This window comes from Cucurbita pepo, chromosome 12 (assembly GCF_057944985.1).
Source record: "Cucurbita pepo subsp. pepo isolate OVF chromosome 12, ASM5794498v1, whole genome shotgun sequence".
In the NCBI taxonomy this organism is placed as follows: Eukaryota; Viridiplantae; Streptophyta; class Magnoliopsida; order Cucurbitales; family Cucurbitaceae; genus Cucurbita; species Cucurbita pepo.
Genome location: NC_141809.1, coordinates 1,192,285 through 1,205,227, shown reverse-complemented (window position 1 = coordinate 1,205,227; position 12,943 = coordinate 1,192,285). Strand labels below are relative to the sequence as shown.

Below are 12,943 nucleotides of genomic sequence, written 5' to 3'. Positions count from 1 at the left end.
CTTTTCAAGTCACGTACTCGGCCAATCATGAAGCTACAAAATTGGTGCTCCTTAACGAATCCAAATTCAACTAAAAACAAGCTTATAAACATGCCACCTCACTCCAATTGCCACCCACTTCCACATGTTTGTTGCAGTAGTTGAGCTCCAAAACCAACCCCCTCATCAACCCCTCTCCAAAAGTTGTCTCTCTTGTCTATAAATCCCCCAAACATTCCTCTGTTTCTCAATCACAGCACCAAATTCAGGTTCAAACAAACCCAAAATGAAGCTCCTTGGCCCCTTTCTTCCACTCCTGGCCTTGGCCCTGGTGGCTGTTCTTCCGGCGAATGGCCAGACCAATACCCCATGTACTGCCTCCATGCTCTCCTCCTTCACCCCTTGCATGAACTTCCTCGCCAACAGCTCTGCTAATGGCACTTCCCCGACTGCCGACTGCTGTAATGCAATCCGATCACTTGCTAGCGGCGGCCGGGACTGCCTCTGCCTCATCGTCACCGGAGGAGTTCCCTTTCAAATACCCATCAATAGAACTCTCGCCATTTCTCTTCCTCGCGCTTGTAACTTGCCTGGTGTCCCCCTCCAATGCAATGGTATGTATGATTCTAATTATCTGAAAGTTTGATGTTTTTTCATTGTGTTGTGAAATTTAATGATCTGGGTTCCTCTGTTTCAGCCGCTGCTGCCCCTGTTCCTGCTCCAGGTACCGTTTCTTAATCATTGAGATTTTCAGTTCTTCCTCCTGTTAATGATCAAGTAGTAATCATGTTTTTGAAATGAACAGGCCCAATTGCTCTTGGACCAAGTTTCCCGCCGGAATCTTCACCGTCGGCGAGTCCTCAAGGTAATGAATAGTCTTGCTTTTTCGAATTACTCTGTTTTTTGTTCTTCTTTGAAAAACTTGGCTTTTTTGCAGCGCCGGAACCCACCACGCCGGCTCTTACTCCGGTAGCTGAAACTCCATCTTCTCCGTTGGTTCCTGAAGCGGAAGCTCCGACGGGGACGGCCGGAAGCCGCCCGGTTCTGACTCCCTCCTCCTCTGCCGTCCGATCAAACAGTTTTCCTTTCGTGTTTCTGGGATTCGTATTTGTAATTTTAAAATTGAACTGAGTGTTTGATGGATATTGTTGTTCCTCGTGATTCCGATTTCGTTTTCTTTTATTTCTCTCTTGTAATATAATTGTTATTCGCCGGAATTTGATTGGAGTTTTATGATTCTGTTTTCTGTTGAATTTGTCAAGGGTATTTTGGGGAATTCACTTGTTCTTCCCGCCATTTTCACCTTTAAATAATCGTTTAAGAGGGACTTCAACGAACTTGCTAACAAACTAAAAGCCGTGAAGAAGAAATCTCTTGATTCTCCGATCTCTGTAATTTTCTTGAGAATTCAGAACCTTAACAATGGCGGCGATCATTAGCGTCGTCAAATCGTTAATTGCGGTTCTCACGGCGTCGATGGCGATGGTTGCGATGTCGCCTCCGACTGGATGCACGACCAGAGAGCTTCTCTTGCTTTCGCCATGTTTGCCTTTCATCTCGGCTCCACCGAACAATCTTTCCGATTCGGTTCCCTCGTCGTGCTGTGAGGCGTTCTCTTCTGCTTACGGTTCCGGTGGTGGAATTTGTCTCTGTTATTTTCTTCGTGACCCTCAGATATTGGGCTTCCCGTTGAATAATACGAAGCTGATCGCTCTGTCTTCGATTTGTCCTCTCAGTGATGGAACGCATTTGGAGATGAATAGTTCACTAGATTCGCTCTGTTCTGGTATGAGTTCGAAACGGTTCTTCCCTCTCTTGCTTTCTCGTTCTTTATTGACTTCCGGAGTTGCTTGAATCTTGAACGTCCTCGGGTTTGATTTCGGATCGTTGATTCCAGCGATTCTTGTTTTCCGATGGTTTTATCGGCAATAATTAATCAAAGACTGGTTAATTTGAAAACTGATGTGTTGTTTGTTTAATCAGCTTCACGAACTCTACCTCCTCTTCAGAGCTCGAAAATTCCAGGAATCCAAGAGCCGGATAGTCCTGGTAATGTTCTTCTGATTTCTTCTTCGTTATATGAATTTCATCAAATCTGGATTATCAGACTAAATAACCCTTTCTTCAGCAAAGGATACAACAGGAATCTATGTGTCATTATAATCACAAACCTAGAAACGAAGCATGTTTATTTAGTAGTGATTTGTGATCGATTGCTGACACTATTTTAACGAATACTACCTTCAAATGTTTGCCTACAACCATGTAGCTGAGGAGAACACACCGCCTCCTGCGATGGCCTCACCACCCTCTATGCTTGTGTCACCGCCACCACCGCCACCGCCTGCAGATGAATTGCCGCCGTCTCCTTCATCTGCTACAGCAAAAGGTTTTTCAATGGCAAGAGATTGTATTGGCTTATTCTTGACAGGTTCACTCTTCCTTCTCCACATTCATCCATTTTTAGAGCATTTTTCTGATATTCTTTGCATCCTTTTGTAACTATGGCGTAGAAATCTGGATCAAAAATGTATAAACATGCTACAACAAACCAAATTATAAATCTTCTCCTTGTTGACTAATAAAGAGCAACGTTTTTATTTCTTTCCTGTTCTTGGCATGGAAATTTTCCAGTTTTGCACTGTTGAGAAATGATCACTTCTATACATTCCCTGTGAATCTGTAAGAGCAGATGACATCTCGCTTGACAATTTGTAGATTAGATTAAGAAGCTCTTGAACTAAGAGTAGGGTATATCAGTTATGCTTTATCTTTTTGAAACCATAAGGTGTCCAAAAAATAGAAACCTTGTAGGCCCACAGGACAAGGCTCGCTATCAGTATTGTAACAACCCAGATCCACGCTAGTAGATATTGTCCTCTTTGGATTTTCCTTTTCGGACTTCCCCTCAAGGCTTTAAAATGCGTCTGATAGGGGAAGGTTTCCACATCCTTATAAAGGGTGATTTGTTCTCCTCCCCAACCAATGTGGGACATCACAAGTATCACGTAGAAGATGAATCTTAACCTCAAATATTGAATCCATTTTCCTAAATCAAACCTGTCTGGTAGATAGAAGCACAACTCAAATGGCAGACAGCACATAACATTTGTATACAAAACAGAGGAAGAAAATGTCAAAATAAAAGCCATGTTCAGCAACAATGTCAAACTCCTCAAACTGGAACAGCTCCAGTATCTTTAATGGATTGACGCCAAGCAACCTCTCTTGCCCCATCCTTGTCTACAATTTTGATCACAAAGTTTGGTGGAGCCACAACTAGCCTTGAACGTATCTCGACGATGCATTTATCGACCAAGTCGATTGCTTCCTCGACTGACATGCCGCTATGGTAATGCCTATCCATCATAGAGAGTGAAAAGTAGGATCCATAACCAAAAGCACCTTTCTCAACCTTGTGAAGCGTTGCAATGTAATCGATGTAGTAAAGCGATGGACCAGTTTCCTTATCATAGCCAGCCAGGAGGACGTTTACCGAGTATGGATTCTGAAAATAGACAATGGTAGGAAGGCCAGTAAGACCCAATAGTAGTAGTTGCACAACAATTTCAGGAGAAATTGCAGTATTATATAACAACAAAATAAGCTATTGAAAGATTTTACTAGCTTCGGCCGTTCAGTCTCTAAAAGACCCCAAGAACCAAGTGCTTTGCAATAGAACTGAACACTTGATAGATGAATTAAGATATGAAAGAAAGACAAATCTCTAGATATTCAAACACGGGGAAGGGAGATGGAACAGTGATATTGTGAGATCTCACATGGTTGGAGAGTGGAACAAAACATTCTTTATAGGAGTGTGGAAACCTCTCCCTAGTAGATGCGTTTTAAAACCGTGAGGTTGATGGCGATACATAACGAACCAAAGTGGACAATATCTGCTAGCGGTGGGCTTGGTCTGTTATAGATATGTTAGCTATGAACCCTAGACCAGAGAAGTTATGGTAACACCTGTCTTAGATGTTAGATGTTTCTGAACTAGGCAGGGTTAGATGTTTCTTACTGGAGAAGAAATCATGATAAGTTAATCAACAAAATAAATAAATAAAAGATGGATAAACAAGATGCAGCCCTTTGTTTTTCCATCATTAAGAACATTCCTCCAAGAACAGAAAGAGAGCTGCTTCAAATACCAATGGCTGTTGTATTCTATGCACAAGCCCAAAATTTTTTCCTATTTTTATGTTAGGTTCTAGTTCTACCATCTAACCTATCATTATCAAGTAGCCAAGCCATGCCGAGAACGTACAAGTACGGCCCAGTCCATACATGCTCTTAGCAATTCTACCAAAAAATTTACCATTTAAACCACCTCATCTATTAACTATTGGGCAAAACCAATACATCTTAATGGCAATGCAGAAACACCAAATTACCGAGTCCAAGCAATATGCTTCGGAGAGGGGAACGAAGCATTCCTTACAAGGGTGTGGAAACCTCTTTCTATCAGACGCGTTTTAAAACTGTGAGGCCAACGGTGGTACGTAATGGGCCAAAGCTGTTACACTCACATTCATAATGCAAGTATCAAGAAATGAACAACTACCCAACAGCATATGTTTTTTCTTACCTTTCTAAACATCTCATTAGGGAAAAACACGTGAATGCTAAACCAGAGGTTCGCACATTTGTTGGGTAACTGAACTCTCATAAGAAAATAGAATCAATTCCAAACATTCTTCAGCCATAAACTTCCAAGAAAGACAGGATAGCAAAAAGCCCACAACCTATAAATGTCACAAGATAAAAGATTTGTTCGTATCCTCGTGGAAACAACCACCAACGACTCACTTATTACTCTCCAACTTAACACTAAAGCATATAGAATAACAGCCGAAAGGAGATAGTGCTTGAATTTGCTTCCTAACAAGAATAAGAACCAAATCTTAGCCTGTATGAATGTAACAACCCAAGCCACTGCTACTAAATATTGTCCTCTTTGGGCTTTCCCTTCTGAACTTCCCCTCAAGATTTTAAAACGTGTCTACTATGAAGAGAGTCTAGCCCTACTCCGACCAGTGTCTCCCACCGTCCGGTATTTGGCTCTGATACCATTTGTAATGGCCTAAGCCCACATCAGTTGGAAAGGGGAATGAAGCATTCCTCATATGGGTGTGGAAACCTCTCCCTAGTAGATGTGTCCATGAGGCTGACAGCGATACGTAACAGGCTAAAGCGAACAACATCGGTAAGCGGTTAGCAGTGGACTTAGGCTGTTACAAGATAATGATAGGAACAAACTACTGCATATGGTATTCTAATGCAACCCTCCCCGGATTCAAACATCCACTGCTCAGAAAGTTACACTACCATGAAGTCTGAGTTCTGTGAAAGGAAGAAATCAAAAGTTCTCTTGATGAAGGACCAAACCCTTGAATTCGAATTCAAGTTCATTAGGAATTTGCCACCCCAGAGACAACACGACCAGAACTATAGTATGGTGAGATGAGGGCAACAAGATTCCATCCCACAAGCCCGGAGAGAATCAAAAACAGGCAAAATGGACCCCCAAATGCCCAAAAGAAACCTAATTTTAGAAAATACATTTCAAAGAACTAATTATGTACCTTTCTCAATGCAGTGGCGAGCTCGCCACGAGTAAAATTAGCAGCAGCAGCAGTTGTCAAAGGGATCCCATTTCGGAACTGATACAACGCGACATTCTTCTGGATGTACTCGGTGAATTGAACCCTAAAACACCACAAAAAAACCCAATCAAAACCCCCAGATTTCTGAGAACGCCAAATTATCTGTAAAAGCTCTGTAAATCAAACCTGTCACCAGGCTCGCCGCTAGCAGCGACGAGCTTGTGAGAGTCGAGGACCATAATCTTGTCCTCGTTGGATTTATGGACCAAGATGCTGTGTACCGCCGAAGAATCGGCCGCAACAATGGTGAAACCATCACCCACTAGGCCGAAAACACATTCCATAATCTTGTTCTTTACAATTCACCACTCTTCGTCTTCGATCCTTTGCCTCCGATGAAGCCCTTCTCCTCCTTCTCTTTATAGAAATATGGGTTTTCCCGATCGTAAGCTCTCACAAAGTGCCACCCGCAGCTACTTGAGCAACACGTCGTCTCCTAAATTCTGCAAAAACTGTGGCGATTTATGGAAGATGTTTTCTTTTCTTAAGCCCAACCCACGTTTAGACTTTATGGGTTAATTTATTTTTGCATCCCTATTCCTCCAATTTATTCCAATCTCCATTTTTTTAAAAAAAATTATTTTTTAGGGTGATTTCTTTCCTATCGAGTCAAACAAATTTTCATCCTGTTCCAAACTACCTTCGGTGAATCGAAAGGAGAAGTCTACTTATCCTCCAAAATCACATTCTGTGAATCGAATGGGAAAGTCTACTTATCCTCCCAAATCACATTCTGTTAATCGAAAAAGGACGCCTACTTATCTATCTGCCCCCTCTCCCTATCAGTGTGGCGAATTGAAAGGGGAAGCCTACTTATCTATCTACCCCCTCTCCCTATCAAGGTAGCGAATTGAAAGGGGAAGCCTACTTATCTATCCACCCTTCTCCTTATCAGTGTGGCCTTAAGATCCGCTCCTCTCCTTATCAGTGCAGGGGAAGCCTACTTATCTATCTACCCCCTCTCCCTATCAGGGTGGCGAATTGAAAGGGGAAGCCTACTTATCTATCCACCCTTCTCCCTATCAATGTGGCCTTAAGATACACTCCTCTCCTTATCAGTGCATCCATCCACCCTTCTCCCTATCAGTGTGGCCTTAAGATCCGCTCCTCTCCTTATCAGTGCATCCATAAGAAGTGTCCATAAGAAGTGTTCAGTTCACTTGCATTAATCAATCCAGAGCTTTGCCTTATTTTTTGAAATTTCATCCAATCATTCCTTAATGACAAATAAATAAACAAACAAAAAGAAAAAAAAAAAAAAAAAAAAAACTTGTTTTATATATTTTTGAAAATAAAATTTGAAATGGATTGTTTTCATTTTTCAATATAATTTATATTAAAAGAATATAAAATATCATAATAAATCAAATAATATGAATGGAGAAAATAGTTTGAATTTGGTTCGACACTTTTTATTTCTTGGGGGGCAAGGGTACAAGAAGAAGAGAGAATTCAAATCCTGAATATTTAACCTAAAACCAAAGAATTGAAGCATCATCACCACACAGATTCAAATTGAACTGTGTCTAACAGAGTTTGTCAAGAAAAACAAACTCCAAAAAATTTCCATAACGTTAGAGGCCTAAACTTGATGACAGATTCCCCAGTTGCACCAGAGGTTGAGGTGCAGCAGCAATGGCTGAGAAGAACACAGGCTTTACAATTCACTGTGTCCATTCATTTGAGTTTGGATTAGTAAAAGAAGGGAAGGAGGGTATCGACTGCAGTATCAGTTTCCGACTGATTCGAGTCGATGGCAGTGGCCTGAAATCCCCCTGTGGTGGACGTAGACCAACCCTCTTACTGTTGGGAGAAACATTCTTAACACCACCTGTGCTAGAAGGGCATTCATTAGAAACAGTTTCTGGCATCACATCCTCACAGGGGGTGGTGGTTTTCTCAAACTTGGGCAGCGCCTCTGTTTGAATGATGCCTTGCTCGTCGAGTTTGAATCGAACGCTCAATCTAGAGGAGGATTCGTCGTCGAGGTAAGATGATGGAAGTCTCCTCTTCAAATGGAATGGAAGTGAAATCAATGACCTGAAAGGAGCTACATTTTTATTCATGTTTGTTGTGAATCTCTTACTAACTTAAATAGATTGATTGCTTACCTGCGTGGTCCTAGTTGAGTTGAGGGAGCAGCGTTGATTGAGTGCTGCTGACCTTCATCACTCTGTACTTCTGCATTTTTTTGGCAATGTTCTCTTCCTTCTTCCTCTTGTTGAGTTTCAGTTCCTATTAGAGCTGATTCTGCAATCCAAAGAGAAAGTATTGACTGCTGAGTAGCCTACCAGTGAAAGCAGTTTAAAGTGCTTTTCTTATAAACAAAGCCCTGTAATGTGCTCTCAATTTTTTCCAAATGCATTTTATGTTACTACCATGTCTTATGAATTTGATTGGTATCATCGTCCGCCTTATGGTTTTAAAATGTGTTTACTAGGGAGAGGTTTCCACACCCTTATAAAAAAATGTTTCGTTCCCCTCACCAATCGATGTAGGATCTCATAATTCACCCCCTTTGGGGGCCAGTGTCCACACTGGCACACCGCTCGGTGTGTAGCTCTGATACCATTTGTAACAGCCCAAGTCCACCGCTAGCAAATATTGTCCACTTTGGCCCGTTGCGTATCGCCGTCGGCCTCACGATTTTAAAACGTGTTTTGCTAAGGAGAGGCTTCCACACCCTTGTAAGGAATGTTTCGTTCTCCTCTCCAACCGATGTGGGATACAATCCACCTCCTTGGAGGTCCAACATCCTCGTTGGCACACCGCCTAGTTCTGGTACCATTTGTAACAGCCCAAACCCACTACTAGTAGATATTGTCCTCTTTGAGCTTTCCCTTCTAAGCTTCCCTTCAAGGTTTTAAAACATGTATGCTAGGGAGAGGTTTTCCACCGCCGTTATAAGGAATGCTTTGTTTCCCTCTCCAACCGAGGTGGGATCTCAGAAACCATTCCAAAAACTAGCTCAAGTTTTGAAGGAAAGGATAATATACTCATCCTGCTGAATCAGGCGAGCCTAGTATATCCCATGAGAGAATGTTGAAATAGATGCAGCAAGCAGAATTAGATGATAGATGGGCGTTAAGAGCAGCAAGGTATAATCAAACTCACCATCTTTCCTCCCAAATCCGTTTTTACAGCCTTCACATCTGCAGTTGATGGAGCATCCAACGCCGCCCTTGTTTTAAGAAGAAAAGCACCAAGATCAGTTCAGATATGATGAACAAACAACACACCAGAGAAGAACAAGACGAAAGGAAGTAATCAAATCAAATCACCTGATAGCATTCGCAGTATTTCTTCAAGCAATTTGATTTCTTACAGTTGCATCCTCGTTTATGTCGAGCCGAAGCTGGCGTCTTGTTCGAATCCTCCTGCAACACAACTTATCAAGATCAAACTGCAAGACACACCAGTGGCAAACATTCAAGGCATACAATCTCACCCCAAGTTCAGAAACAGAATCAGAGTTCAAGATCACTTTAGGAGCAAACGCAAGTGGATTGCGAGATTCAATCTGTCTGCGAGTCTCAAGAACCACAGATTCATGTATCGGTTTGTTGAAGCAATCTAGACATGAACACGCCTCAATGCAGTACACACCAGCAGCAAAACATTCACAATATCTGAACGAAATACAGGTTTTGATTGAAATTTTAATGTTATCAGTACTACTTTAAGAGCATAAACTGTTGCAGTGTTGCAGCAATGATAAGAAATTGTCACTTACAGCTTCAGGCATCTAGATTTTTTGCAGTTACAACGTTTACACGACCCATTTCCAGTAACTTCCATCGATTTTCTACAAATCCATTCACAAATCATTAGCTACACGCGACTAATCAGAATCCAGAGAATACATAAACAAATTCAACTTCGACGTACCCATTCTTTATAGGGTTGATTTGATTGAAATCTTCTCCGATCAGACTCGCTGGTTCTTGAGGGTTTTCACTTTCAGGAGTGGATGAAGCGAATAGGAATTGATCTTGAATGGAATTTGATGTAAAAATGGCGGCGGAGGAGCTGGAAAAACCCGGCCTCCTTTCGGAGAACCGATTCTCTGAATCGGAGTGCTTCAAAGACGATGCAAGAGCATTCAAGTGCAAACCAATACGAGGTAGAGTGCATCGAAATGAAGAAGAAGAAGAAGAACCGCGGATTGAACCATCGCCGGGCGCTGCCGCCGCCGCCGCCGGGAGGAGCATTCCCGCCATTTCGAAATCTAGACATCGTCTCGGCATGTTCCCGCTCTGTAGACTAGAGAGAGGCTGCACACAATCACAAGTTCACAAACACAATTCCGATCAGCCATTTTCCTTTTTTTTTAAAGAAAAAATCTCAAAATTATAGATTTATTAAATAAAAATTTGAAAAAAAAATCATTTTAAAAATGCAAAATTAAAATTTTAAGCATATATTTGACAACTTTTTAAGTTTTTCAAACCATAATATTTGTAATTTAATCATTAAAAAATACTTTAATTTAATTTTTATTTTATTTTATTTTGATCCTAAATTTAAAAAAATCATTATTTTTAAAAATTGTGATTTTTTTTTTCTTTTCTTTAAAGAAAGATTTAAATTCATTGTCAAATTACAAAACACAAAAATTAATTCTTTAATTTTTTATATTTATTTTTTAAAAATTGTTTTTAATTTTGAGAACATTCTTATATATAAAAAAAAAAGTAAATAATTAAAAAAACAAAAATCATAAGTTGAAAAAAATGAATTACTTTATTTCTTTTTGACCACCGTCAATTAATATCTCAATGAATTTCTTCTTCAATATTCTTTTAGGCTTTTAAATAATACTTTTCTTGCTTTATTAGCCATTTTTTGAAAATATTAAAAAAAAAAAGAAAAAAGTACTATTTTTCAAATTGAAAATACCATAGACTTGGTTTTTTTTTATTTATTTAAAATTTAAATATTAGTGAAAAATAAAGAAAAAGCGAAAATTATGTTTGAATTGAACCAAAAACATTGTCAAACATTGTCAAAAGACCAAATTTTTTACCTTGTTCTCTGTTCTGTTCAAAACGTCGCCGTTTATAACTCCATGAGCCTCGCCAGCGCCGGAATTGACCATTTCCGGCGGCTGAACTCTCGGAGTTAAGTCGTCGCCGGGAGGAATTCCCGGCACGAAAATCTCAAGTAACTGATCCATCAATATAACCGCTCCTTTATTTTTGGAAACTGCAGACGGGGATCTCGATGCATTCGAAAAATTCGGCCTGTAAAAATTAATTATCGATTAAAAAAAAAAAAAACAAAAAAACGAAGCAAATCGAATTGAATGCAAGTGTGTTTGTTTCTCCTGTTACCGTTTTGGGGACTTGAGAGGACTGAACTGCGGCAGCGAACTGAAAACTGGAAGGGAAGGGAAAGAAATGGAGTTGAATGTTTGAACTGTATGAACAGATTTAACAGGCTTTATGGGTGATAGGCTGTTGATGAAGTTGAAAACTGGTGAATCCTGCATTATAATCAAACAATTTCGTTAAATTTAACAACTTTTAAACCAGGAAGAACATGGAGGTCTAAAAACAGAGTATGAAACAGAGTAGACCCATATCTTTAAATTACACGAGACCCAGAAAAAGAAAAGGAATCCCAATTGAGAAACTTAAACGAGGATGAAATGGAGTGTAATAACAGAGAATACCCATATCTTAAACTACACAAAATACCCAGAAAAAGAACCAAATTGAGAAAGTGAAAACAGAGCAAAAATGGAGGTGTAATTACAGAGGAAGAAACAGAGAAACCCATATTTCAGAAACTCAAAAGAGGGCGAAAATGGTGTTTCTATAAAGAAAAAGAGAATACCCACGTTTCAAATTACGCAAAAGAACCAGAAAAAAGAACCCAATTGAGAAACGGAAAAGAGAACAAAAATGGAGATCAATGAAGAACAGTCCTGTAAATGGTGAAATATGAGAAAACCCAGATGGGGAAAGAGTTCATAGAAGAAGAGTGGCTGAGAAATAGACCTCGAATTTGGAGAGGGGAGGAGGCGGCGGCGGAGGCTTGGTGGGTTTGGTCTCCGGCGTGGAATCCATTGTTGAGTGAACTCAGAGAGTGGAGATGAAGAAAAGCAGAGGGTTCGCCATTTGAGGAGTAGAAGAAGAAGAAGAAGAAGAAGAAGAAGAAGAAGATTGAAAAGAAGCGGGAAAGTGAGAGGCAAATTGCAAGGGGTGGGCTGTAAGCAAAGCCCAAAGCCACTCGCTGCAACCCAAATGGCAGGGTTCAATGTTGGCGCTCTGTAACTGCAAATTCTCTCACTTTTCATAAAGTAACGCTTCCTCCATTCTCTTTTTAACTCTCTCCTCTCCTATTTTCCGCACCAACCCTTTTTCTTTTCTCTTTTTCTTTTATTATAAATCGCCCGACCCCGTAGTAAGCTTGTTCGGTCACACATCCCGTGCATGCATGCACGATCTCTCGTTTCGGCTCTTACCCACTTACCTCTATTCTAAGTAAAGTCATTTGGTTCGATCTTGTTTTTATACCCCAAGGTCCTCTAAATACACTGTTGCATCTCATTTCGTTATCGTGATTTCTAACGTTACAGGCCACACTTCATGATGTCGTCTAAAACCCTGAAACATTGTCAGACTTTTGTTGCTCGCTCGGACCCACATGTTGAGAATCAACCCACTTTTGTTGCTCGCTCAGACCCACATGTTGAGAATCAACCCATGAGTCAACAGTTACACTTCCGTTTCACGTTCACTATCCGCTTTTATTCGTTACGTATGGTTGTCAGCCTCCCAATTCTGGTTGGTTGACCAAGTCCTAAAAGTAAAACCTCCCCCTTTGGAAAATAAAAATAAAAAAAGAAAAAGGAAAATCTCTGACATGGAGAATGAGTTTTGGAGGATAATATCGTAATTTGGCATGTTTTGGGGCTTTAAATTGTCAGTTATGATCCTTGTCAGCATCCACGTCAAACTTGTACTTGAAACCGAAAATTTAATGGCGTGTAATTTATGGGATATTGTTTTTAAATGATTGGATGTAATGAGTGGTCACTACTAACTAGGAGAGATTGATGATTATTTACAACTAATTCATGCCCTACGTTATAATATATCATCACATTCCATGCATATTTACGATCAAATTCGATCCCACCTATGATTTTAAAAATCTAATGACACGATCACGACTATATGTTCGTGTCAATAAAATCAATAGAGAAAAGGGTCCTGATCGATAGGTCTCGATATCTAGCCGAATTGCACATGATCACATTTTCTGACGTTAATAGTTAAGTCACTCAA

General features: G+C 40.2%; 4 protein-coding genes across 4 annotated transcripts; 2 read left to right on the top strand and 2 right to left on the bottom strand.

Moving 5' to 3' along the window:
* Nucleotides 1-199: 199 nt before the first annotated feature.
* LOC111807600 (non-specific lipid transfer protein GPI-anchored 21) lies at nucleotides 200-1,218 on the top strand. The gene is made up of 4 exons (XM_023693392.2): nucleotides 200-593; nucleotides 677-703; nucleotides 785-844; nucleotides 917-1,218. The coding sequence occupies exons 1-4, from the start codon at nucleotides 266-268 to the stop codon at nucleotides 1,108-1,110; spliced, it is 609 nt and encodes a 202-aa protein (XP_023549160.2). The 5' UTR covers nucleotides 200-265; the 3' UTR covers nucleotides 1,111-1,218.
* A 127-nt stretch (nucleotides 1,219-1,345) lies between these two features.
* Nucleotides 1,346-2,690, top strand: LOC111807676 (Bifunctional inhibitor/lipid-transfer protein/seed storage 2S albumin superfamily protein). Its single transcript, XM_087129337.1, has 3 exons — nucleotides 1,346-1,765; nucleotides 1,963-2,028; nucleotides 2,249-2,690. Exons 1-3 carry the CDS (start codon nucleotides 1,402-1,404, stop codon nucleotides 2,479-2,481), a joined length of 663 nt encoding a protein of 220 aa, XP_086985463.1. The 5' UTR covers nucleotides 1,346-1,401; the 3' UTR covers nucleotides 2,482-2,690.
* A 311-nt stretch (nucleotides 2,691-3,001) lies between these two features.
* Nucleotides 3,002-6,125, bottom strand: LOC111807816 (proteasome subunit beta type-2-A). The gene is made up of 3 exons (XM_023693694.2): nucleotides 5,775-6,125; nucleotides 5,568-5,691; nucleotides 3,002-3,487 (listed from the first exon to the last, which is right to left on the bottom strand). Exons 1-3 carry the CDS (start codon nucleotides 5,930-5,932, stop codon nucleotides 3,155-3,157), a joined length of 615 nt encoding a protein of 204 aa, XP_023549462.2. The 5' UTR covers nucleotides 5,933-6,125; the 3' UTR covers nucleotides 3,002-3,154.
* Nucleotides 6,126-7,030: 905 nt separating this feature from the next.
* LOC111807363 (CRC domain-containing protein TSO1) lies at nucleotides 7,031-11,941 on the bottom strand. The gene is given in 11 exon segments (XM_023693060.2): nucleotides 7,031-7,330; nucleotides 7,332-7,688; nucleotides 7,760-7,898; nucleotides 8,763-8,829; nucleotides 8,930-9,025; nucleotides 9,097-9,277; nucleotides 9,382-9,453; nucleotides 9,537-9,922; nucleotides 10,675-10,891; nucleotides 10,982-11,133; nucleotides 11,651-11,941. Coding segments are annotated over 11 exon segments (1,761 nt in total). The 5' UTR covers nucleotides 11,720-11,941; the 3' UTR covers nucleotides 7,031-7,305.
* Nucleotides 11,942-12,943: the final 1,002 nt, after the last annotated feature.